At 34.7% G+C, this 27841-nt stretch overlaps 2 protein-coding genes across 2 annotated transcripts in view; both read left to right on the plus strand.

Moving 5' to 3' along the window:
- The first annotated feature begins 268 nt into the window (after window positions 1-268).
- On the plus strand, window positions 269-3616 carry LOC134248992 (uncharacterized protein K02A2.6-like). Its single transcript, XM_062731370.1, has one exon. It carries the CDS (start codon window positions 269-271, stop codon window positions 3614-3616), a length of 3348 nt encoding a protein of 1115 aa, XP_062587354.1.
- A 5846-nt stretch (window positions 3617-9462) lies between these two features.
- The window catches only part of LOC134248991 (uncharacterized), a 47548-nt gene continuing 29169 nt past the window's right edge, over window positions 9463-27841 (plus strand). Inside the window, exon 1 of the mRNA XM_062731369.1 lies at window positions 9463-9554. The gene's annotated coding sequence lies outside the window, so the exon portion shown is untranslated. The remainder of the gene's footprint in view (window positions 9555-27841) is intronic.

The following is a 27841-nucleotide window of genomic DNA, read 5'->3' on the forward strand; positions in this document are numbered from 1 at the left end:
GGAATCATACAGGGTGTGAAATGGAAATCCGTATTGGGACTCGGCTTCGCGTCGCCCAATACGGATTTCCATTTCACACCCTGTATGACTCCGTATTGTATCATTTATATGTTTTGAAATGACCCGTTTTGTGTATTACGTCATCAATTATGTGAAGGAACACAGAATTAAAAGCCTGGACCCGACGCCATTCTTATGTTGTTTCTACAGGCTAATAAAAGCATTATAGGACCACCTTAACCCTAACACATGGTGTCAGAAGTTTACAATGGATAAATTGGAACCACCAGGAGTACTTTCGCTCACGGGGAACGTGGCAGAAAATTGGAAGAAGTTCAAACAGAGGTTTGATGTTTATATGACGGCTACAGGTGCGTCCGAAAAAGGTGACAAACAAAAAGCATGCATTTTCTTACACGTAGTAGGAGAAGAAGCAGTTTATAACACCTTTGTATTTGACGAGGGTGATGAGTATAAATTAAAGAAAATACTCGAGAAATTTGAGGCTTATTGCACACCAAAACGCAATACTACGTATGAGAGACATAAGTTCTTCACGAGGGTGCAGAGGTCCGATGAGACCATAGACCAATATGTGACGGAATTGCGAACTATGGCAAAGAACTGTGAGTTTGGAGATCTAGCAGATTCTCTAATACGGGACAGAATAATATGTGGGGTCCCAGACAACACGCTGAAAGAGAGACTTTTACGAACAGTCGATCTAACATTAAACAAAGCACTAGCAACCTGTAGAGCAGCAGAGTCGACAAAGGAACAAATAAAAAGTATTGTCCCTCCTTCTGAAGTACATTCCATTGGAGGCAAACCAAAAGACAAAAAAGTTCGGGCATTTAAGCAAGGTAAAATTTGTGGACGGTGTGGATATGATGATTCACATAAGACTTGCCCTGCTATGGGTCAAATTTGCAATAAGTGTAATGGTGCAAATCACTTTGCAAAAGTCTGCAGATCAAAAGGCAAACAAAATAGTACTAAAAAGAAAATACAGAAAAAGAAACACATTCATGACATTCAGGATGAACAAGCCTTCTTCATCGACGCTCTGGAGACAGTTCATTCCGACAAACCAGAGGAGTGGCGTGTAACTCTAAATACCAATGGCAAAGGAATCAACTACAAGTTGGATACAGGTAGTCAAGTCAACATCCTTCTGGAGAAACAGTATCACAGTCTACGACGGAAGCCAAAAATACACAAGACAAATATACAGCTTATGTCGTACAGCAAGCATAGTATTCCTGTTCTAGGAGCATGTGTTCTGGAAGTTTCTCATCAGGGCAAAGCAGCTAAGGTCTACTTTGTGATAGTTCAGGATGCTTCAACAGCAATCTTAGGCGTAAAAGCTTGCGACAAGTTAGGACTAGTGAAACGCACATATACCATAGAAAACTGCACAAAGATTACAGACACAACTGCACAGATTGTGGATCAAAATAATGACTTGTTCGAAGGATTAGGATGTTTACCGGGTGAACATAAATCATCCATAGATCCAGACATTACACCAGTAGTGAGTCCATGTCGTAAAATACCTTTCGCTCTACATGAAAAACTCCAAGATGAACTTAAACGCATGGAGGATATGGGTGTCATACGCAAAGAAACCGAGCATACAGATTGGGTGAGTCCGATTGTAATCGTTCCGAAAAAAGACGGAAAGATCCGCGTGTGTCTGGATCCAATTCAATTGAACAAAGCGATACAGAGAGAACATTACAAGCTGCCAACACGAGATGAGATTCATGCAAAGTTCAAGAATGCACATTATTTCAGTAAACTTGATGCTCGTACCGGATTCTGGCAAATGAAACTGGAGCAGAAGTCATCAAAACTTACCTGTTTCAATACACCATTCGGAAGGTATCGATTTCTGCGTCTACCTTTCGGTATCTCATCAGCACCCGAGATATATCATAGGACAATTCATATGATATATGAACACATACCAGGATGCACGACAATGATGAATGACATCATCGTATGGGGTTCAACTCTACAAGAACACAACCAACGACTACAGCAAGTGTTCGATGCATCGCGCAAAGCAAATCTCAAACTGAATCGAGAAAAATGTGTATTTGGAGTTAAGGAACTTACATTCGTCGGTGACACTATATCCGCAGAAGGAATCAAGCCAGACGAGGCCAAGGTCAGGGCCATAACAAACTTTGAGACTCCAATATGTAAGAAAGATGTACAACGCTTTTTAGGCATGTTGAACTACCAGGCAAGATATGTTCCAGACTTGTCATCGAAAACTCAAGTTCTGCGAAATCTCACAGAGGACAAAAACCAATTTCAGTGGACTACAGTTGAGCAAAAATCATTCGATGAGCTAAAGGCCATACTAACAAGTACATCAGTTCTTAAGTTCTTCGACCCGAACAAAGAGATTAAAATCTCCTCAGATGCCTCTAGTTTTGGACTGGGAGCAGTGCTCTTACAGAGGCATGATAACGAGTGGATGCCGGTGGCATATGCGTCCCGAGTTATGTCTGATGCAGAAACCAGATACGCGCAGATTGAGAAAGAAATGTTAGCCATATCATTTGCATGTGAACACTTCCACCAATACATACTTGGACAGGTAGTAGAAGTGGAAACGGATCATAAACCACTTGTGAACATCTTTAAGAAGTCCCTGAATGACTGTCCACTACGATTACAAAGACTGCTGCTGAGGGTACAGAAATATGATCTACGTATTGGCTACACTCCAGGAAAATTTATGCATACTGCTGATGCGTTGTCCAGAGGAACGGATATGTCAATGAAACTGACCAGATCAGAACAGGAGGAGGATCTCAAAGTGTATGTTGACTCTGTCATTAAGAGTCTACCCATATCAGATCGTAAGCTACAGAAAATTCGTGAGGAAACTCAACATGACCCAAAATTGCAGTTACTAGCAGATGTAATTGTAAAAGGATTTCCCGAAACGCGCATTGAATGCCCTAAGGAAATATCAGAATACTGGAATATACGGACAGAGCTGAGTTTATGTGATGGAATCATCATGAAGACAGACCGAATTGTTATTCCAGTCTCATTGCGAAAGGAAATGCTTACCAAAATCCATACAGGTCACCTTGGTATCGAAAAATGTCGGAATCGAGCCAAACAAGTGATGTATTGGCCTGGAATGTACGCACAAATCGAGGAAATGGTGAATTCATGTTCAACATGTATCAAATTCCGTCCAAAACAACCGTCAGAACCGCTTAAACCACATGATGTATGCAATTATCCGTGGGAAAAAGTGGGAGCAGATTTGTGTGTATTCAATGGAGAAAATTATCTTGTGTTATGTGATTACTATTCCAACTATCCAGAAGTGTGTCGTTTGCATAGTGTGTCAAGTCAATCAGTCATTAATGCAATGAAATATGTGTTTGCAGGCCAAGGCATACCTAAGATAGTGTTCAGTGATAACGGACCACAATTCAAGTCAGCTGAATTCAGTGAATTTGCAAAGTCATATGATTTTCAGCATCATACGTCAAGTCCATTATGGGTTAGTCGAGAAAACCGTAGGCATTGTAAAAGGCCTATTGAAAAAAATCGGCGGATGATGGATCAGATTTCCACATGAGTCTACTCATCTACCGTGCAACTCCTATACTCGATGGGAAATCACCAGCCGAAATACTGAACAATGGACGTAAACTGCGTTCGAACTTACCAATGGCTGATAGTTGCCGTGGAAACCATTTAAACGAGTCTTATGAAAGAGCAAAGATGCAACAGAAACTCAAACAAAAACAGTATCATGACAGAAACACAAAAGAGTTATCGCTGTTGAGTACAGGACAAACCGTTCGTCTTCGAGATCATAATGACAAGGATTGGGGTAACTGTGGCAAGGTGCTCGACCAAGTTGCTCCGAGGTCATACGTGGTTCAAACCGAAAATGGACATGTATACCGCAGAAATCGCAGACATATTTTGCAGTCAAATGAACAATTTACACCATATGAACAATATGATTGTCAAAACAATGATTATGTTGATCATTCTAGTCATAATACATGTGATACTGAAAATACTCAATCACTTAGTCAAGATATGTCTATTTGTACCAAACATGTACCCACACAAAATATGTCAGGAACCACAAGGTCTGGTAGGTCAGTTAAGAAACCACAGAGATTAATTGAAGAGATTTAAAATTTGTTGATTGTGGGTCAGATCAGTACCATGAAAATGGGGTATGAGAGTGAGGACATAAAAATCTATGTCATTTGTTGTAAATTTTGGATTAGTTGTACTGTTTGTTTTTTACTTTGGAAATGCTAGTCAGTTGCATTATACAGACAATTTATTAAGTTTCTTTTGACATTACAGTTTCAGTGTTGTAATTTGTTAATGTACCAGGCTTCATTACAGTGTTGCAAACCAAATCCTAAATTTCAACAGAATTTAATGTCTTTACCTAATAATAGTTAATGTAAGGTTTCACATCTTTCAAGATCTTGTAAATGTTATTGTAGCTCATGACTCAATTTTAAAAGAGGAAAGATGTATCATTTATATGTTTTGAAATGACCCGTTTTGTGTATTACGTCATCAATTATGTGAAGGAACACAGAATTAAAAGCATGGACCCGACGCCATTCTTATGTTGTTTCTACAGGCTAATAAAAGCATTATAGGACCACCTTAACCTTAACACACGTATTAGGTCACTAACTGACTGTGTAACTTATAGTATTCATTCTGATTTTAGTTCTGAGTCAGAAGATTCAGATTCTGGTGCATCTGATGGTGGTAATATTTATATTATACCACAAAGACAACTAGGTCCTAGATCAGGTATAGGTAAGTCTACGCCATTCATTCGGAACATGGGAACAATTCTGGTGGTATTTCCAACACTAATTCGACATTTGATGCAAGTAGTAATAGTACTTACAATCCTTCGACACTGAATCGTAATGTATCATCAAATTCTCCCTCTGTAAATATCAGTATTCCACCAGTTCCAAGAAGATCCACGAGACAGGTAAGAAAACCTGACAGGTACGGTGAGTGGGTGCACCAGGTTACTCCAGTTTATTACGTATAGTATACGCAGGGGAGAATGTCACATGCATAGTTGATGTTCATTTTGTTTGTAAATATGTTTGTGTTTTTAATACTTTATCGGTATAATGCTACATGGACATTGTGATTTGCTTCAGTCATCTAAAATGTCAGGAGCCATTTTCCCTAGCAGGGGAGAATGTCACAGTTGTAAAATTAAATTATAATTATTATTAAATATTTGCTTTGATGCTTTGCGCAATATTAAGTACGTATTCTGATTGGCGCGCATAGCTAATCGAATACAACCGGTTTTGCAGGTATGTGAGAGCCATGTGCGAGTGTTTTGTTTTGAACAGGTGAATTTCTATTTTTAGCATTTCCTTTACGTATGACTGACCAGTGACCTACCATGGACCAATAGATTTCGTTATACTAATTAATATGCATGTTTTACTAACCCGTGCACTATTTAAAGTAAGAAACCCGCCAAAACCCCACCCCAAGCTCTACAGCCTTTACAGTAGTAGATCGCATATTTAATAGATAATCACAGATCGATTCAATCGATATACTATATAATATTTTTCTGACTTGATACTGGATGCCTGGTAAGATGTTCATTTATCTTGTAATTCATTTACTTCGCAGCACTGTTAAGGCTTACTATGAGAAATCAACGGAAAATAAAAGTGCAAAAGACGGGAAATTTTTAAAATTGAATTTATTTTTATTCAGCAATTCTATTATCACACAACTTTAATAGTTATGGAAATAGCATGGTATGACATACTCTGTACTGTGTAGAGTTTGGTCCCATCGATGGACAGTCACGTGATGAATGCATAGCAGGTACACGGAATGTAGGTCAATAACAAATTTCAATATCGCAAGGGCATACCCTAATTGAAATTAAAAATCCAAGCTATTAATTGTTTCTGTGTACTTTGTAGTTTCTGAAAAGTGCTGCTTTGAATAGAATTCGCGTTTTAATACTTAAATGTTTAAGTAAATAGGCCAATGTCGAAATATGTTAGAATTTAACCAAATATTTTTTGCACTTATAAAATCACGGCCTCGATTTAAAGAAAGCAGCAGCACTTTTCCGGTTAAGGAATATATCCTTTATCTATATTTAAAAAATGGTTCAGATCCATGCAGTGTATGCCCTTGCGAAAGTATGATTTTATGAGGCATCTCGATGTAAAATATACGTTACCTGTACATAAAACACGACATAATTAATAAAATACATTCTCTTTGTAGTTAATTAACAATCGCACTAAACAAAGGCTATACCTTGGTATTAATCGACTATTTAAAATATGTAAATAATATTCCGTTTGATAATAAAAAACATTTTTAGTTGATAAACAATTTCTCAATTTGCCTCTCACAGCACATGAAGTACGTCATTTTTACCAGTATGACGTCATGTTAACAAGTTCATCGCGACGAGTGCTTTGTCTACAACAAGCTACATGGGATTTAACTAGCAACTTTTTTTAATGCATTGATAAGTTATAATGTTGTTTATTATGCTAATACTGTTCAGCGTTGCAGATTATTTCATTTACACGTATAATGAGAACTGCATAAATGTCATATTTTTGTGTGACGTCATAGTATACTTTTCCCGTATAAATTAGGCCCCGCCCCCTTATTCAAGCCTTAACAATCCTGCGTTGTTTAATTTATGAAACGATCTACTGGCAGTCGTTTAAATATCTTATTTAATTATTACTTTTAGTAAATGTTGAAACGTCTTTCTGTTTCGTGTTTGTCTATGTGTATTGTTTTGTATGAGTGTTGTGAGAGTGTTTTTCTATTTTTTAGGATTTTCTTTATATCCATTAAAATATCAAAAACGACTGAACCAGTTTTGTTTTTGAATCCTTCGAACAAGACCGTGACCCTGTGACAAATATATAATAGTTTACAATTAATTTTTATCAGAAATGATTTTTACAAAAAGGATATTGCTCTTTTATGTGATTTATACCGAATCTATGTTATTTGTTTGACAAAAATATTCCGTTTTCCGTTCCGTGTTTTAGCAACACCCTTTGAAATCAAAGGGTTCAGCAAATTCAGCAAAATGTGAAATCCTAGCTTTTAAGACTAGTCATAAAAAATACCAGCAAGAAATTGAAGTGAAGTTGGGGAATGAAAATATCAACCAGGTATCTTCCCTTAAACACTTAGGCATTGAAAGAAATTCAACAAATACTCCTGACGTCAGTCAGCGAATAGAAACTGCCCGAAGAACCCTATACGCCCTACTCGGAAGTGGTATGCATGGAAAAAATGGTCTATCCCCTGTTATTACTCTAAATATGTGGACTACGTTCATTATCCCACGATTAATCCACGGAATCGAGCTATTAAATATAAGGAAAACTGACTTAGAGAAACTGGAAAAATATCAAAGAAAGGTACTGAAACAGCTACAAAGTCTCCCTGATAGGACCGCATCGATTGCCACTCTATCTCTGATTGGAGCCAAAACGATAGAGGCCCACATTGATGCTAGAATTATCACAACATTTCTAAATATTTCTAAAGATCCTGCAACAATAGAGCACCAAATGGCAGTTCGGCAACTACTGACAAAATCTTGTAATAGTGCCAGTTGGTTTATCAGAGCAAAAAAGTACCTTAGAAAAATACGATCTGCGAGATCCATTATACCTTTTAAGAAATATTAAAAGTACTGAAGAGGCAAAACATTGGAAACAGAAAGCAAAGAAGCAAATATCGGATTACTGGCATATTAAGAATGAAATCGAAATTTCGGAAAAAGTCTCTTTACAACATCTGAAATTATTGGCCAACTCATGCAGACGTCCCCATCCATTATCGCAGTCAAGTGCGTATTCACCTAGTGCTTCAAATAAGGCCATGCAATAAATACCTACCGCTTACAAGATAATATTAATAAATTTAACCAACACGAAGTGAAAAATGATTGTCTGTTGTGTGGAGAGAGCAAAGAGGACATGTTACACTTCCTATAAAAAATTCCCATCTTAGACTCTGTTAGGCAGCCATATGTGACCAAACTAAGACATTACCTGCAAGAAAACATTGGTTTACAGGAATCAAATCCATACATAATGGAGGACATTAGACTACTGCAAGTCATTATCGACCCCTCCTACTACACATTTTCAGAGATTCCATCCAGAAACAGTAAAATTCAGTTATTTATTGAGAACTTGGGCCGCAACATGGTATTTGCTCTACATTGCCATAGAGCTCAAACTATTAAAATAAAAATTTGGACGCAGTCTACAATCAACAGTCCTTAATATATTTTTTCCTTATTTTTGTTAAGGAGAAGTTTATAATTACTTTTAGAGCTGAAATAACTTTTAAAATAGAAACAGTCACGGTACAAGTGTTAATTTTTTTTTATTTATTTATTTTTATAGTACTTTTAAGGCCTAAACAATTTTACATTTTAACCTAAGCTCCTGTACAGTCTGTAAATTCTTGTTTTTATTTTGAGTTTGTCTATCACCTCTAACTTTATTTTTTACAGCACTACATAGAACAGGTTTTACTAACTGTCTTTTCATCACTTTATTTCTTTTATTTTTAATTTTTATGTCTTTTATGAAACCACCTTCTCGGGTGCTCCTTATACATAGGAGGGAACTCCATAACTGAACTGAACTGAACTCCATATACAGTGTCGATTCTCCGGGACTACTTTCGTGCCCTACGAATAACGCCGCGATGATATGGAGTTGTAGCGTAACGTAATACTGAGCTGTTTGGAGCTTGCTTTGAAATATGCACTAAGCAATGCTAAGGTATTAATCAACAACATGATGAAATAAAATTTCCAAAATTTTGAAATATGTGGCCCCAGGATCAGCGGTTCCTGTGGGGTGGGGTGCACAACTGATAAAGTTAAATTATATGCATTTTCTCTTTTTACTCTGATCTACCTCTGGATATTAAGTAAGAAAAGTAAGCATGGTAAGTGTATAGTTATGATAAGCAATGGTGCCTCCTTCAAGATTGTGAATTTCATGGCCTCTCAGGGAATCAAATTCAATTGTTGGAAAGTTGTTACTGGCATGATACTCAGATGACCAATAAGCATCTATGTAAGGCCCATGGGCTTCTTGTTAAGAAAATATTTAACAAAAACGTCATTGTCAACAACGGCAGTCCTCGGCTGATTCGCTACGGTCCGTGTGTGCGAGGTACGAGCCATCCGAGTGCATTGTCAACGAACTTTTTTGGACAAGCCCTCATAATATTCCTGCTATCATAATTTATATACGAGGGGTTATCAAAAATACGTGAATAAGCAATAAAAAGGCCTTTACATGTGCTCAAAAGCTGAACTAAGTCTAGTATATAAAGATCGGGATCGTAATGTGAAATAATAAAATCAGAACGACAACTCGGTCAAGTAGAACCGACGGCGACGCGGCGACTGACTTTGAAGATTTGGAATTGAGTATTAACAAGCATCAAAGTCACTGTTGAAAGTATGTATAAGACTACAAATCATTGTTGAAAGCAATAATTTAGATGTACGGGTATGGAGTTGTTAGTAAACAAAGTAAATTTTTTTTTTTAATTTGTTTGCGATAACATAAACAAGGAAGTGATTTTGTAAACTCAACTGGATGTAACACGCCGTATTTTGGATCTTTAACTTTTTATTTCATAATAGGAAATTAAATGCTGATGGCCTACAATATAATATGAAAAGTAATAAAATCTAACAACAATCATTATTGTGAAAATTACACTAACAATTTGTAATGCAATTGCACAAATACTTAAATTTCATTATACTAAGGCATTTGTATAAATTGTAATAATGCCAATATTATATATGCCAATATTATATATAACAATATGCATGATCTTATTCATGGATAAAAACATACCCTAAGTAAGGGAGTAATCAAAAAAATCCATGGATCTGGATCCGTCACATTATATCTGTTTTTAACCTAATATAATAATATAACAGACCTTCAATGCATATTCTATATTACTGATCATTATATTCCAAACTAAGTGTAACAATTACATAATTTAAAAAAATAATAACTAGTTCATTGATTTATCAACACTAGACTATTGTTTTACTATTCTATAATATTTGATATAATAATTATTTAACAAAAATGATAAATTTGATCAATGATTTCTTTTGTAAAGAACAGTTTCATATGTAAACAATCAGCTCGATCATTGAATATACAAAATAAACTCTCAAAATACTATAAATAAAACATGATTTTACAAGATACTGAATAGACAAATAATTACATACCTTTATATAACTTCTATGAAGATAAACTTTGATTAAACTGAATTTTAGATGCTTCTTCGTATAAACAGTGCTTGTTATCGCAATGGCATGTCTTATAATGAACAAAGGACGATTCAAACAAAGGAATAAAAATTATTACTTTAAAGAAACATTATTATTTATTTATTTTCCTATAATAAGATGGACATTTAAAATAAGAAACTTACATCAATCCAAAATTATTTTTACATAAAATATTTATTGAAGTAATCTTTAACTAATATCATGTATATTTAAATGATAAACGATTGAATGGTCATATGACTCCGTGGTCCAGCTGATAGGCAGCTCGCCTCACAATCCAAAGGACCACGGTTCAAACCCAACCAAGACCATACTTTTTTTAAACAAAAATTATTTTGTCTGATACACATTATATAAATATAAAATACATTAAAACTATTTCACTATATTACATATTCCCCCTGTTTATCATTGCTGTCCACAGCAATGCTAATAATGTGTAAACAAAATACATCAATTATCATAATAGAATGTCAATATCATGACATACTTTTAAAATTTTAAAAACATTTAAAAAATTGTCACAACCAATGTCTAATGTTTATACTGAGACCACGCTTTGCTAAGTGTTTCTCCCAGAGTGGCTCCAAGATTTGCGACAGCCTGACTTAGTTCTTGAAAGTTACTTTCTTTTGTCACAGCTGTTTGTGTCCGTACTGTCGAACGAGGTAAGTGATGTGGGTTTGAATGTTTACCCGCGGTACTTCTACTCGAACGTCTTAGCGGTACGGGAGTTTCTGATTGTACGGGAGTTTCTTGCGCCGAATGGTGATGATTATCTCCGTTGTCTTGATGCACATCATCTGTCCGAACATCTAACACTGCGTGAAAGCTTCCGTCACTCTTTACAGAATCTGAATCAGAGAATGAGCTTTCACCTTCTGAATCACTCGACACTAATTCACCTGTATCCAAGAGTTCTCTACGAGTCACATTTTTCGTTGGACCAGTACCATCTGCTAGTTGTACAGAATATACGTTATCCCCTAAATCCTGTATAACTTTATAGGGTGTAGAATTCCAGATATCCTGTATCTTGTTTCTGCACTGAATTCTGTTCCGCATTAAAACACGTGTACCAATTGAAAGGGGTCTTTCTTTGGCATCTCTGTTGTAGAGGTCTTTTCTACGTAGAGCACTTTCATCCAGATTTTGTTTAGCATTCTCCATCGCTGTTCGAAGCCTTTTTCCGTGTTGCACAACGTATTCATCTGTTGAAGAAATTTTGGTTGTTGGAAGTCCGAGAAGATGATCGATAGGTAAGGTTGGATCTCGTCCAAACATAAGAAAATATGGTGTATACCCGGTAGAAGAATGGATTGTTGAATTGTATACATAAATGAGTTCGGGCAGATGTTCAGGCCATTTCCGTTTTTGTTGAGGTGATAATGTTCTTAAAAGATTATGCATCGTACGGTTATATCGTTCTACTTGGCCGTTTCCCTCTGGATGATACGGTGTTGTTCTACTTTTGGAGATGTTATACATTTTACAAAGTTCCTTCACAACTTCACTCTCGAAATTCCTCCCTAGGTCGCTGTGAATCCTTTTAGGAATTCCAAAACGAACAAACCACTCTTTCACTAACACTTTAGCAACTGTAACTGCTTTTTGATCTCTTGTTGGCACCGCTTGTGTATATTTACTGAATATGTCAGTCATCACTAATACATTTTCTCGCCCATCGGTCGCTGGTTCAAGAACTGTAAAATCAATTGCTAGAATTTCTTGCGGTTGGTACGCTAAAAGATTCCCTATAGGTGGTCGTACAGTAGGAACTGGTGCTTTGGCTACCATGCAACGCTCACATTTCTTGCAGTATTGTTCTACATCGTTTTGCATTGTTGGCCAATAGCATCTCATTTTTATTAACGACAAAGTTCTTTCTATGCCTTGATGTCCAGCATGATTGTGTAATGACTCTAAGACATGATCTTTTAAAGACATTGGCAAAACAAGTTGTTGAATAGGACCAGTATCACTCTCAATGTTTCTGTATAGAACGTTGTTTTCGAACAGTAATTTATGTCGTTGTTTTAACAGTTTTCTAACATCTTTCTTGTCTTGTTGCAGTTCTTTATTCTTGGGTCGAGTATGACTATTAAGCCAGTGTATGACTCTACTTATTGTTGGGTCTAGTTCTTGTAGTGATGACAATTCAGTGTTTTGATATTCTGGCAAAGTTGATGTCGCTTCAATAGAGTTTACATGCACTGATCGAATATGAGCATCCAATAAATGAGAACCTTCATCTCGAAGATCCATCAGTGGGGTACTAAATATCACATTCTGAAAAACAGACTCAGAATGACACGTGACAGTTCTAACTCTTGGTGTAGGTTTGCGACTCAATGAATCGGCATTCTGATTAACCTTTCCTGATCGGAATTTCACCTCGAAGTTAAACTGTGCCAGTTGACTAGTCCATCGCATCTCCGTTGCCCCTAACTTCGCAGTCTGTAGGTAACTCAGCGGATTATTATCCGTGTAAACAATGAACTTTGCTCCAAGCAGATAATCTCGGAATTTCTCCGTAACTGCCCATTTTAGTGCCAATAGTTCTAACTTCATGGAACTGTAATTTTCCATATTACGTTCTGCTGGTCTCAATGTTCGTGACGCATATGCTATAACTACATGTCCTTGATCTTGTTCTTGTGAAAGCACTGCACCAAGTCCATCAAAACTTGCATCAGTCTCCAAAATGAAAGTTTTCTTAAAGTCTGGATATCCTAAAATTGGGGAAGATACCAATCTTCTTTTTAGCTCTTGGAATGCAGAATTACATTCTTTACTCCAAAGTTCCAAAAATGGTTTGTTCGGACACTTCTTCTTTTTCTTCTTGTTATCTGTGGTTATACTATGTAAAGGTTTAGCAATTTTGGAAAAATCCTTCACGAATCGTCTATAATAACCAGCTAAACCTAGGAACGATCGTAATTCTTTTTCTGATTTTGGTGTTGGCCATGATTCTATTGCTTCGGTCTTTTCAGGATCTGTAGAAACTCCTTCAGCTGAAACGATATGTCCTAAGTATTTTACAGATGTACTGAAGAAATTACATTTTGATGGTTTCATTTTAAGACCATGACTTTTCAACTTAGAGAAAACAATGTCTAGTCGTTGTATGTGTTCTTCGATGGTTTTCGAGAATACTAATATATCATCCAGGTAAAGAAGTAAGATGTCAAAAATTTCATCTGTGAAACAAGCCTCCATCAGTCTTTGAAATGTAGCGGGGCTGTTACAAAGACCGAAAGGCATCCTGAGATATTCGTACAAGCCTCCGGTTCTAACTCCAAAAGCTGTTTTCTGAATTGAGTTCTCATCCATGGCAACTTGATGGTATCCTTGGGCTAGATCTATTGAACTGAAATATTTCGCTCCATGTAGGACGTCTAATGTTTCTTCTATTCTGGGTAACGGATACGCATCTTTTATAATAGTTTTTTTATTCAGTTCGCGATAATCTACACATAAACGAAGACTTTTGTCCTTTTTTCTCACTATAACGACGGCGGACGCAAATGGACTATTGCTCTTTCTTATTATCCCTTGATTTAATAATTTGCGTATATGTTGTTTTACTTCATCAATCTGATGTGGTGGAATTCTACGATGTGGCACTCGAACAGGGATTTCATCTGTTAACTTGATGTTATGCTTAATCAAATCTGTATAGCCAAGATCATCGTCATCTTTTGTAAACGCGTCTAAATGTTTTTGAATGAGTTGGTGAAATTGCTCCTTCTGGCCGTCGGTTAACTGTGCATCTCCAAGTTTGAATTTTAGATCGATATTCTCAAATTTACTGTTAGTCGGTTTGATGAAATCTGTACTAACTTTTCGGACGTAAACTTCCTTGTCAAGAATTTCTAGGTCGTATTCATCGTCTGTAGATTTGATGACATCAACTTTATGTAAAGTACCAATTCGACTTTTGGGTTTTAACCAGACATCCTCATCACCAATATTTATTATTCTGACAGGAATTTTTCCGTTTTCAACTGTTCCTATTGTGTCGATTACCATGATGTTCCGTGGGAGAGATCCTGTATTTCCATGAATTGCTTGAACTGTGGCTGTATATTCTTCACCTTTTTTATTTTGACGAGTTGAACCAATAACAACTTTCATTGAATTTGCGGGAATATTGATTTCTTGTCGACCAGCAACTTTTACAAAACTTATCCGTTCACTGTGTTCAGCCATATCTAGGGCGGTGTTGACGTACTTCCAAGAATCTTGTTGTTCTTCATTGTCAAATTTGATTTTGTCCTTTTCTTCGTTGACGTAACTCTGAATATGCTTTAGAATATTACATCCCAAAATACCATTTATAGGGTTGGAAACAGAACTGTCTTTAGAAACCAAAAATCCCACACCGGTAAATTTACAACCATATACCTCAATGTCAGTTTCTATGTATCCTAAATAGGGAATTTGTGTATCATTTGCAGCAACGAGTTTGAGAAATTTTCTGGTGTCATTCATTTCTAAAGATGCTAAATGTTCATTATAAAATGATTCTGAAATAGTTGAAACCTCTGAACCGGTATCCAAAAGACAATGGAAGTTATGCCCATTCAGTTTAATTGTTGTTGTTGGACATTTTGATAATGCATTGAAAACTTGTTTTTGAAGTTTCATTTTGGAGTCTATTTCCTGTCCCTCATCAGTTAGACTCCTCACCGTGAGGGTCAAGCTTTTGGGTTGTTTTCTGGCTTCCTTTCTTTGAACGATGAACATTTGTTGCTCTTATGTCCTTCTTTTCCGCATCTGAAGCAAATGATCTGACCGGTTTGCTGTATCATTCCTCTTCCTGCTCCTCTATAGCTACTGCGGCCTCTTCCTCGAAACGTTCCTCTGTAGTATCCACGAGTCTGGTAGGTTGAACGCGATTGTTCGTATTTTGGCTGCTTTGTAAGATTAGTCAATAGTTCTATCTGTTGTTGTTGTTTTTCTAATATTTCTTGTTGTTTTCGTAAAACTTCCATAAGATCGTCATTTGAGGGTTTCTTTTCAGTTGATGCTCTATTAATTTTTGCAGTTCCAGACATAGCATTTTGATCGTCAACCCACATCAATATTCTGCCACGAAATTCAATAAATGGAAGTGTTGGATTTTCCAGTGAGAACTTTCTTAACTCTCTCTTAATTTGTTGATCCTGAACACAATCTCTGAATTTGTCTGTTATAATTTTATCCATTGTGTTGTAATCACTTCCTTCTTTCTTTGCAATTGTGTGCAACATTTTCATCAGTGCTAAAGAATATGATTCTAAACTTTCATTTTCGTGTTGAACTCGTTCGTAAAATTTGTGACGTAATTGTGCTACAGTGTCTTGTATCTTGTATGTATCTTCTATGATTTTGAGAATGTCTTCTGGTGTTTTCTTACTCTCGGGGGGACGTAACCGGACTTCTGTTTTCGCAGCGCCTGTAAGATGATCCAAAATGAAATCAATTTTGCCATCTTTTGTTGGGATACTACTGAGATGTTCCTTTACATCAGATAACCAATCGTCCACATCAGGATCGCTCTCTTTAACTGGTCGTCCTGCTAAAGATGGTATTTTTCTCTCAGACTTAATATAAACTGGGGACTGTGGTTTTGCTGTGATCGTCTGTATAATCTCCAGCTCCTTCAACTTTTTCCTCAGCTGCTCCAACTCTTCTTTCACTTCTGACATTGTCTCTGTTATTTTTCAATGACAGTGAAAAGCGAGGTTAACCTCACTAATCTCTATTCAATGAAAATATACACACTGTCGATGAACAATGCAAATAACTAACAGCGAGGATTCCTCACTTATCAGAGATTTGCATATGTTACCACTGAGTCTAATCACTATAACAGTCACTTGCGCCCAAAGATGTTAATCGTTTCAACCACAGTTTTGCTAATGACGAACAAGGGTGTACACCATCATTGTATAATTCGTAGTTGTAGTAATAAACACTCTTCTTGCCTTTTTTCACCTTTCTGTTTCTCAAGAGATCAAGAGAGAACTTCGGAGAGCGAGTACTTCTATTCAAGTCACGAATAATTTGATTCAGTTTTTCAACTTGTGTTTCTAACAGTCCATCGTCCTCTTTAAACTTCGACGGATCTTTATGTTTCTTTGATTTGTTTCACTTTGAAACGGAATAAACTGGAACTTCCAGTATAGTAACTTTAACGTCTTTGTATTTCTTTATAAAATTGATCACTTCTTCAAATTTTCTCTTGAGGTATTCGACACTGTCATTATTTAGATTTCTAATTGATGTATATTTCCCAGACTTAATTGTCAAATCGCAGGTTCCTAACCAAACATACAGATGAATTTTGCCATAATATCTTATTTTGGAATTAATGTTTCTTTTCAACCAGTCAATTGCATCACTTGTTCTTTCTCCGCTTTTACACCAAAATAGAATTTCTTTTTCCAAATCTGTAGTAATTTCCCTCTTTAAATATAAACCTTTACTGTCTGACAATAAAACTGGTGTTGCAATTTTACGTTTACCATTTACCTCTAGATTAAGTTGTTGTATCGACTTCAAAATTTAAGGTTTGGACATTAGAAATGGAAATAAATAAACCCAATCAAAGAAACAAATCAAAAATACACATTGTCTAATATTCTAAAAAAAACTGTCTCCACTGGTCTTCAATCACAACACCATCAGCATCCACTTGATCCAAAGTATCCCACTTCTGACACCATTGTAACACGCCGTATTTTGGATCTTTAACTTTTTAATTTCCTATTATGAAATAAAAAGTTAAAGATCCAAAATACGGCGTGTTACATGGACAACGCCAGAGTTTATGGAACCCTCTCTACACTGTACACTAAAGAGTTCTAATTCTACTGAACAACGCCACAGTTAAGGAACCCTCTCTACACCGCACACTAAAGAGTTCTGATACATTGGTATGGCCTAAAAAAAAAGTTTGTTTCCTGTAACCGACCCATCAAATTACCCCCGGGTGGATTTTTTTTTCTGACAAATGGCAAAACTTCTTTTGATCAATCAGCTGATTTCATTTATAAAAAAAAAAAGAAAATTAGCTTTTAGCTTAAATTGAGACATAAGATATCTCAACCTAGTTTATATTTACCGTAGTTATTAAGAGTAATCATTATTTTCTGAAGTTCGTTTTCTGCCGCTTGGCAGCCATTTTGGATGCCATGTTGGGTGTCCACTGTAAATATGACACCTAGTATATTCAGTCTGGGGATGTTTGACCATTCATAAGGAAAAGAAAAAAAAAATTCCGACCTACCGACCCTGAATTTTTTGGGAATGTTACAGGAAACAAACATATTTTTTTAAGCCTATTGTAAACTGGACAACGCCACAGTTAAGGAACCCTCTCTACACCGCACACTAAAGAGTTCTGATACAGTGGTATTGTAAACTGGACAACGCCACAGTTAAGGAACCCTCTCTACACAGCACACTAAAGAGTTCTGATACAGTGGTATAGTAAACTGGACAACGCCACAGTTAAAGGAACCTTCTCTACACTGCACACTTAACAGCAATGCCCAAGCAAGGGGGAGATAACTTTCCAGATTCACTCAGCCTCGTTTTGATTTCGTATCGGAAAAGAGCTTGAAAAGTACGGCTTGATAAACTACTTTCCCTCTTGTTTTCAAATGTTTTGATGACCTTTCAGTGATGTTAGTATTGCCACCATGAATGTTTGAAGTATGGCACAATTAGTCGTTTTAAAAATAGATTGAAAAATTAAAAATTCTCTAATTTTCATGTACGGACGAGTAATATGTCAAAACATGCACAAGTAGCTCCCTCTGTTATACCACTACAAATACATATCACATACAGACAAGTATTCAACCGTTCTTGTTATACCACTACAAATACATATCACATGCAGGCAAGTATTCAACCGTTCTTGTTATACCACTACAAATACATATCAAATGCAGGCAAGTATTCAACCGTTCTTGTTATACCACTACAAATACATATCACATGCAGGCAAGTATTCAACCGTTCTTGTTATACCACTACAAATACATATCACATGCAGGCAAGTATTCAACCGTTCTTGTTATACCACTACAAATACATATCACATGCAGGCAAGTATTCAACCGTTCTTGTTATACCACTACAAATACATATCAAATGCAGGCAAGTATTCAACCGTTCTTGTTATACCACTACAAATACATATCACATGCAGGCAAGTATTCAACCGTTCTTGTTATACCACTACAAATACATATCACATGCAGGCAAGTATTCAACCGTTCTTGTTATACCACTACAAATACATATCACAAGCAGGCAAGTATTCAACCGTTCTTGTTATACCACTACAAATACATATCTCATGCAGGCAAGTATTCAACTGTTCTTGTTATACCACTACAAATACATATCACATGCAGGCAAGTATTCAACCGTTCTTGTTATACCACTACAAATACATATCACATGCAGGCAAGTATTCAACCGTTCTTGTTCTACCACTAAAAATACATATCACATGCAGGCAAGTATTCAACCGTTCTTGTTTGCCATACGAATTTTTCTAAGGGCGACTGGAGAAAATTTGGATCGTTCATATCCAGTATGGCAGCCAACACGTGTGTAGAAAAAATGTAAACAATGTGAATTGAACCTCTGGCAGTCTTTTTTTCTTCATTGCCAATGTGATACAATGTTATATTCTTGTTTTTGAACTATTCTGAAGCATTTTAATCATGAAATTTCGTTCAAAGGCTATTTCGTGTGCGAAAACGAAAGTAGGGTTCATCTCAAAGTGAACAAGAATACATTTCAAGATTGACTTACTTTGGTGAAGGAAGCAGTGAAAATTAAACAAATCTTCATTTATAATCATACTTTGATTTTTATTGATAAGTTTATTACTTTAACCGACAACACAGCATACGAATAATGAGACAAAAGCTATTCTGTATAAATAAAGAAAACAAAGGAAGACAACTCTTGCATTTTACATTCTGTGTCATATTTTTTTCAATGCCTCGAAAGTGGCACGAGAATAGTATGAAATTTCAGGTAAAACTAGAGCCGAGCTCGTTGCAAAGCAACGAGTAGGTCTTCCGTCGGAGCTACGGACAGAGAGAAATGACCTTGAGTCAAGGTCATGCCACGTTCTAATGATAAAGCAATCTTTTAAGGGTAGATATCATCCTATTATGTTTTACTATTTAAAAAGTGATAGTAAAGGAATGTTTGCGACCTTGACCTTGTCAAAATGACCTTGGGTCACACCATGACACAAGATGGTGATGAGCATACCCCATTTGTGTGCTTTTGTATTGACAAATTCACACATGTTTTTTTTTCAAACAATGCATCCAGTCAAAATATCTTATCCTAAATGACCTTGATTCAAGGTCATAACACACTCTCCATGATTTAAGCCATACCTTTTTTTTTTTTAGATAGGCCTTGTCACAGCTAATATACATGTGTAAAAAGTTATGGTCAATTTTAAGCAATGTTTAAATTTTGGAAAAGCCGGATAAACTTCCAGGTCAAAGTTCATGATATACTAGTATTTGATATGATTTTATTACAGGTTACGTACATGACATTGTGATGTTTGTGTAATATGAAAGCCCTATCTCTCCTCATTAAAAAAGTTATGATCAAGCATCAAGGTCAAGTTGTCAAAAGTCAGTGTATTTAGAAAAGAGTTGTCATAGGTAATTCATAGGGATAAAATAAAAGCCCTATCTCTTCTCAGTCTAAATGTATGAGTATTGTTAATGTTTTTGAAAAGCAGGTCAAACTTCAAGGTCAAAGGGTAAAAAATTAGTGAATTTTAAAAGGTGTTGTCACAACTAATATATTTTTATAAAATGGAAGCTTTCAAAAGTTATGGTCAATTTAAAGTAATGTTATTTTTTTTAAGTAGGTAAAGCTCCAAGATCAAGGTCACAGGGTAAAAAATCACAGTATATTTGAAAATCAGATGTCACAAATAATGCTCATGTGAAATATCAAAGTCCTATTTCAACTAATTCAATAGTTATTATCAAGTTTAAAGTTCTCGTGATAGATGGACAGACTGGCTGACGAATAAGGTTTAATGTTCCCTAAAAAATAAATACATGTAATTTGAACATGATAGATTGAGAAGTACGAATAATTAAAAAAAAAATTACACAATAGAAAATATTAGAATATAAATCAGGTTTCCTACATGGGATTTCCTTAAAGACTTATTAATACATATTATTCAAAAACATGCAATACATGTTCTTGGAGGTTCAAGACGCGGAGACTGGTCATTTCGATGAGATGTCTCGTTATGGGGTTGGTGGTGCCATAAAAGGATTTAATTCGCCTGATTCCACCTCTGATTTTTTTTAAGTCTGTCTTTGCGCTGCTAGTGATTTATATTGTTTAAACAAAATTTAATTTTATGAAAAGAATGATTTTTATTGCTTATTTTTGACATATGCTTAAGTTATTAACCTATAAAATTGAGTTTAAATAGTATAAAGGAATTTGTCACTAAGTATTTATCTAAGAAATTACTAGTGTCAATCCTCTACATCAAAGAGCGTCTCACTTGTATGTATATGATATAAATTGCGTAAATGTGTTAATTTAAATTTGAGTGAAACCCGTATGTTGTGTGAGAGAGTTTTTAGATCCGCCGTGGACTATCCCGGACGTGAACATTAGATGTACAGGACATTCCTTCATCAAGAAAATATAGTTTTACTCTGGACTATTCCGAGTGTGTGAGCTTTACAACCTGTCTTTGTTTTCTGTGACTTGATTTGATTTATTTTTCAAAAAACAAACTTTAACTTTTTATTGCTTGACTTTCGTTTAATAAATTTTCATCACAAGTCCACTTGTGTTAATTTAACCAAATATATTCTATTAAAATAATGATTCCATCTTCTTTGTTAACTTTAAATTGCTTGAAATATAGTGTAAAAATCCAGAATGAAAAAAAAAAACAATGTTAGAAATGAAATTATTAAAAGTGTCGGAAAAGCATTGCAAAATTCCGGAAATCAAACGCAGTAAAAATTGTAACCCCCCCCCCTACCCAAAGAAACTAATACATGTAACTATACACTTCGATGCTCAAATGAACACTCTAATCGGCACAAATTTTAGAAATTAAAACCTTTATAAATAGGAAAGTTTAGTGACGCATACTTATCTTTTTTTTCATTTATTTGACGACCTGTGAATAAAAAAAAAGTCGTGTATGATTCTTGGTTAACATTATAATAGGTTATGGATTAATCATGGATTTCAACACCAGTCCTGACCTGTACGTACTTGAACAAACTAACCAACTGACATTCTCGACTCTGAAGGAAAAGTTAAACGTATCATTTGAGGGAAGGGGGGTTACGTATCACGTTGAGAGGAAATTTAATTATCTCTTTTAGTCCAATAAACACGAAAGAATGGCTTGGAATATTTGTATGCAACTACATGGCTTTCTCAGAAACAATTTTGAATTTGTTAAAAAAAAATTTTAATTATTCATTTTTTTTCTCTCGTATTCTGAAAGCTCGGAATGTATATATTTTGGGGGCTCTTCCGTGTAAAATAGCATGTATTTAGTTACCATCATGTACCCGTAAAATCATATCATAGTGATATTCTTTTTATTCGAGGAAATAAAAGGAATAAATTCGGTACAATGCAATTATAAGTTATGTATCAATTCATGCAAATCTCCAAGTTGCTTCATTTACGATTTTCACGAGAATTGGAAACGTCACTTTCACTTACAATTTACCATGTTTACTGTGCAATGTTTATAGGTATTTGCTAATTTAAATAACATCGCAAATTTTTCTGATATAAAGCAATTAGAATAACTTGATATAGGCCCGTATACATGTAACAATCGCAATTACTTCAAAGTGGAGGGGGAGACGGGGCCTAAAAAACCGTCGTACTACGTGTGTACCTTTCCAATAATAGAATCATCCACACAAATCAAAAACAAGTTGCAGTATTGATATCCCAATTTTTTGTAAATAATGAGACTATAATGGACTTCACAAGGGTAGAATTGAACATTAATTTATCATGTTAATGGTACATGTGCAATTAAAATCACTATCAATATTGGCAGAGTTATCGATAGGTCATCCTGTGTCACCCTCCAGTGTAACCGATGAACTAATAATAATAATAATCTTTATTCAGGTAAAGGCATTGAGGAATGTACAAAACATTTAGGTGTGAGTATTAAATCAATATTAAAAAATTATAAATAAATAAATATACATAATTTAAGAGATCAGTTATAAAATTATTTGGCTTATAAATCATATTTTTATATAATTCAAAAATAAATATATTATATTGAATATGCCTTAACCCAAGGATAGCCCATGAAAGCCAGTATGGCTTATTTCCAATGGGGTCCTTTTACATGTAACAACATTACTGGCATATGACATATATAATATACAATATAAACTATAAATAGTATACTAACTAAAATCAAAATTACCTAAAAAATTTAATCATACTATGCAAAAGCATATAAAACACAAGTTCTTGATTGTAGAGGTAGGAAGAACAATTAAGATTATAAATTTAATAATATAAAAAATCCTCTTTGGCATTTTTCTTAAGTTTCTCCATAAAATGTTTTTTGACCTCTTTTTTTAATTTTGATTTACTTGTTATTGTTTTAATCTGGTCAGGTAGAGCATTCCAGTCTTTGATTCCGTTATAAAAAAATGTTTGGCTCTCCATTTTTTGAACCCTTGGCACAAAAAAATTGAATTGACTTGATCTTGTACAATTTCTAGTAACATTTCTCTTAAAATTGCTATGCATATAATTTGGACCTTTATTATGAAAAATATTGTAAACATGATTAAGACGTAACTGACACACTCTACTTCTAATGTTCAAAAACCCCAGTTTTTCAAATTCAGGAACACTAACTCTTGATCTTGGTGAGACATCAAGAATAAATCGAATAACCTTGTTCTGTACAATCTGTAATCTATTTTTTAATTTTTCAGATAGTCCTTCATACCAACAAGTAATGGCATAATCAATGTGGCATTGAATTAAAGCAGTACACAATGACTTTCTTGACTGCATTGATAAACATGATTTTTGTCTATATAAAAATTTAAGTCGTTGGTTTGTTTTGTTAATAATATTTTCTACAATTTTCTCACCAGATAGTAAATTGTCTAAAAAAATTCCTAGGTATTTAACACAATTTTTACACTCAATTTTAATTCCATTACATACAACTGAAAAAGTGCTTGTATCATAAGACTTCAATTTTCTAGGGGGTCCAAATAAAATACTCTCTGTCTTTCCTAAATGTAGCGAAAGTTTATTATCAACTAGCCAACTTTTGCATTCCTCTAACGTTTCAGATAATTTTTTACTAATGACATTTGGGTCAGTATGCGAAAAAAGAATAGCAGTGTCATCTGCATATAAAAGAACCTTACATTCAGAATCTATGCTGACACTTAGGTCATTTACATATAGTAAAAATAATAGAGGTCCAAGGATACTGCCTTGAGGTACCCCACATGAAATATGATTTACATCTGAAAAAACGTTATTGACATTTACAACTTGTTTCCTATTTGACAAATATGATTTAAACCACCCAACTGATTTTACTCCAATAACTTGGAGTTTTTCTAATACAATTTTGTGGTCTACTGTGTCAAAGGCTTTCTGAAGATCTAAAAGAATCATTCCAGTATAAAACCCTTTAGCTGTTTGAGATTTTATATGATCTGTTAAGTGAATTAAACAACTGTCAGTAGAAAAAGAGCTTCTAAATCCTGATTGGAATTCATAAAGTAAATTGTTTTTAGTGAGGAAAGATTCTAATTGGGTGTAAACTGCCTTTTCCATTATTTTTGAAACAATACTAAGAATACTGACGGGCCTATAATTTTCAGGTTTTAATCTATCCCCTTTTTTGAATAGGGGTTTAACCTTTGCAGATTTTAGCTCATCAGGTACAGTTTCTTCAGATATTGACATATTAATTAAATATGTAATAGGTATTTTTATAATAGGGGTTGCATCTTTCAAAAATCTGGCAGGGATACCATCAAGTCCTGTACTTTTTGATGTTTTAATTTGACTTAGTTCCTTAAAAACAAAACTCTCAGATACATGTTTTAATACAAAATCCTTTTGTGAACTTTTCCTCTTTTCATAAAAGTGTTTCACAGCTATAGAAAAAGAATTATACAAGCCTTTTGGGGTAGGTAAATGACTGACTAACTTAGCTGCTATTGTGGTAAAATAAGAATTAAAATGATTTGCAATTTTTTCATTATCAAAGCAATTTTCTTCATTAATAGATAATGTAATATTACTGTTTGTTTTTTGATTTTGTTGATACCCTAGGTTTTTTAAGCAGGACCAAAGTTTCTTTGGATTGTCTTTGTTTTCCTCAATTTTGTCATTAAAATATTCTGCTTTGGCCTTATCACACAGTCTTTGTACCAAGTTTCTAGTTTTACAATAACTTTTATAATCATCTTGATTTTCAGACTTTTTAAAATTCAAAAATTGCTGATCCCTTAGTTGTATATTTTCCAAAATATCACTTGTCATCCATGGCTCAGTTTTTTGTTTAATTCTAACCTCTTTTATTGGAGCAACTTTGTCTAAGATTTCATAAAAATTTCTCTAAAAGCACACCACATATCATTGACATTGCTAGCATAAAAACATTTTTCCCAGTCTGCATCAGTTAAAAGTTTAATGAAATTATCTTTATCATAATTTTTGGTCGACCTTATCTTAATATAATTATGTTTTCCAAAAATGGGTTTCACTATTTTTCGTGTACAATAAATAAGACAGTGATCACTAACACCAACACAAATAACCCCAGATTGATATATTTTTTCAGTATTGTTACAGATAATATGGTCAATAAGGGATTTAGATGAGTTTGTAATTCTAGTGGGCTCTTTTATAATTTGAGTTAATCCGAAGAGGGTGAGAACTTTTTTATAGGTTTGGCACATTTGGTTATTATCACTTAAAGTACAAATATTAAAGTCACCAAGTAAGATAATCTCATAATCTTGCCGTAGTTGAGAAAGAAAATGTCGTCCATAGATACCTTAGCAGATGAGAAAAGCGCGCGTAAACGCAGCACCTTTTATTCATTCGTCAAAGAATAGAATCCGACATTAAATCATGTTCAAGAAAACCTTAAAATTTGTGTAAAGAAATATTCTTACGATTAGCGCAAATGACATGTTTTCTTCATCTTAAATCTAGGACTCTAGTAAAAATCAAAGAGCGGTAATGTTGACCTCACGAATGTATACAGTTCAATGCGCGATCGATAAACGGGTTTCATAACCATGTGATAACTCTACACACAAAACACGCACACTGTACACACGAAACTTTCAGGGTCCGAGAAAAATTCACGATGTGTGAATTGAATGACAGTGAATTATCTTAAGCTTGAATTTTTTTTTAAAATAAATAATGCTTCATTGAATATTAATACTTAAAAATATTTTTCCTCTCTCCCGTCTTGTTCTTTACACTAAACACAGGGAGAAAGTTGTCTCTGAATAATCTGTATGACATCCAGCTAGAGAATACGTTAAAAATCTTATTTCAACAAAGTTTAACATTCAATTTAGCTAGGTATATTATTCTTATCCAGTTAATTTCAGTTATACGTGTTATACGCGTACGCATATAGAATTTTTCTTCACTTGCCGTATAAAATCAATTACCTGTACATGGACTATAAAGTTTTCTGCTCATCTAATAAAACATGACTAGAACAAAATAACGTTTTCATGAGATCAATAAGATGCTAAAGAACCCATTTCAAATCGATAATCATATCGAAATATTTACCGTTTTAAAGTTATAAAGCAAAAACTTTCGAGCGCCCTTGGCCCCTAATTTGAGGGGCCAGCCCCTTTTTAATGATGTCAAATGATAGATATTAAAATTATGCACAATATTTGTGAAACATGTCTTAACAAATTTTTTTTAGTTTAAAAGATACATAAGAAAATAGATGTAAATTTTTGCCCTTTTAGGCATTCTTATTTTTTACCCCTATCTAGCACCGTTTTGAGCGCAGAAATCGAAAAAGAAAAACCGATGTGCACAACTTCAATTCTTCTAGTATTTAAATGCAGTAGACATTCTGCTCCAGCTTTTGTCGTTTCTGAGCCTTTGTCTGGAAACAAACAGCACCAAATTTTCAATTAAAGGGAAATAACTCAAAAGCGGAAGGGAATGTTTGAAATGTATGAAAACATTTAAATTGAGTTTAGTAACGTCCAAAGACTCTGAAAATTTGAGCGAAATCCGTTAAGAAATGAGCGAGTTACGAGGTCTCAAAGTTGGCGTCTAGGAAAAAAAAAGTATAATAGGAATAATCTTAACCATCAGAATCAGTAGAAGGTCTTCCGCCTGAGCGGAAAACCTTAATTAACCAACTGGTACCTAGGTTATTTTCTAAAATTGTTTTGATCTAGCATTCCTGTAGTATCTGCTTTTAATTTGCTGATGTACACTTTCCAATCATTTTCCTCGGAAAGATAGATAACTCTGTAAGAATTCTGCATTTTTTAAACATTCATAAAAAGCTATATTTTCACCCGATTTAATAATGATTGCTGATATGGAATTAGTGGGTCATACTTTACACAATGGACATAAAAAACTGACAATTTTTTGACTCCTTAAAAATTATTGGGTATTGCTACTAAAGAATTGTGAAAACAGTGGTATTGTAAACTGGGCAACGGTAGTAATGCCCAATAATTTTTAAGGAGTCCAAAAAATGTAATTTTTTTAGCTCTACTGGTCAGAGACCAGAAGAGCTTATGCGATATTGGTGTCCGTCATCTGTCTAGCCATCCGTCTGTCTGTAAACAATTTTTCAAAACGCTACTTCTCCAACAGTTTTGGTTTGATTTTAATATAACTTGGCACACAAGTAGACTACAATAAGATACATAGAATGGTATATCGGTTTTTGATTTCGATGAACGGTGTTGGCATGGTTACTAAAAATTGAATTTTCTGTGAAATTCCTTTAAAATGCTACTCCTCCTACAGTTTTGATATGATTTCAATATTACTTGGCACACAAGTAGACTACACTAAGATACATAGAATAGTGCATCGGTTATTGATTTCGATGAATGGTGTTGCCATGGTTACTAAAAAAAGAATTTTCTGTGAAATTCCTTTAAAATGCTACTCCTTCTACAGTTTTGGTCTGATTTCACTATAACTTTGCACACAAGTAGACTACACTAAGATACATAGAATAGTGCATCAGTTTTTGATTTCGATGAACAGTGTTACTGAAAATAGAAATGTCTGTGAAATTCCTTTAAAATGCTACAGTTTTAGTCTGATGGCAATGGCAATGTGGCGAAT

This window comes from Saccostrea cucullata, unplaced genomic scaffold, assembly GCF_032062105.1.
Source record: "Saccostrea cucullata isolate Sc308-1 unplaced genomic scaffold, CSIRO_AGI_Scuc_v1 ctg1791, whole genome shotgun sequence".
Classification (NCBI taxonomy): domain Eukaryota; kingdom Metazoa; phylum Mollusca; class Bivalvia; order Ostreida; family Ostreidae; genus Saccostrea; species Saccostrea cuccullata.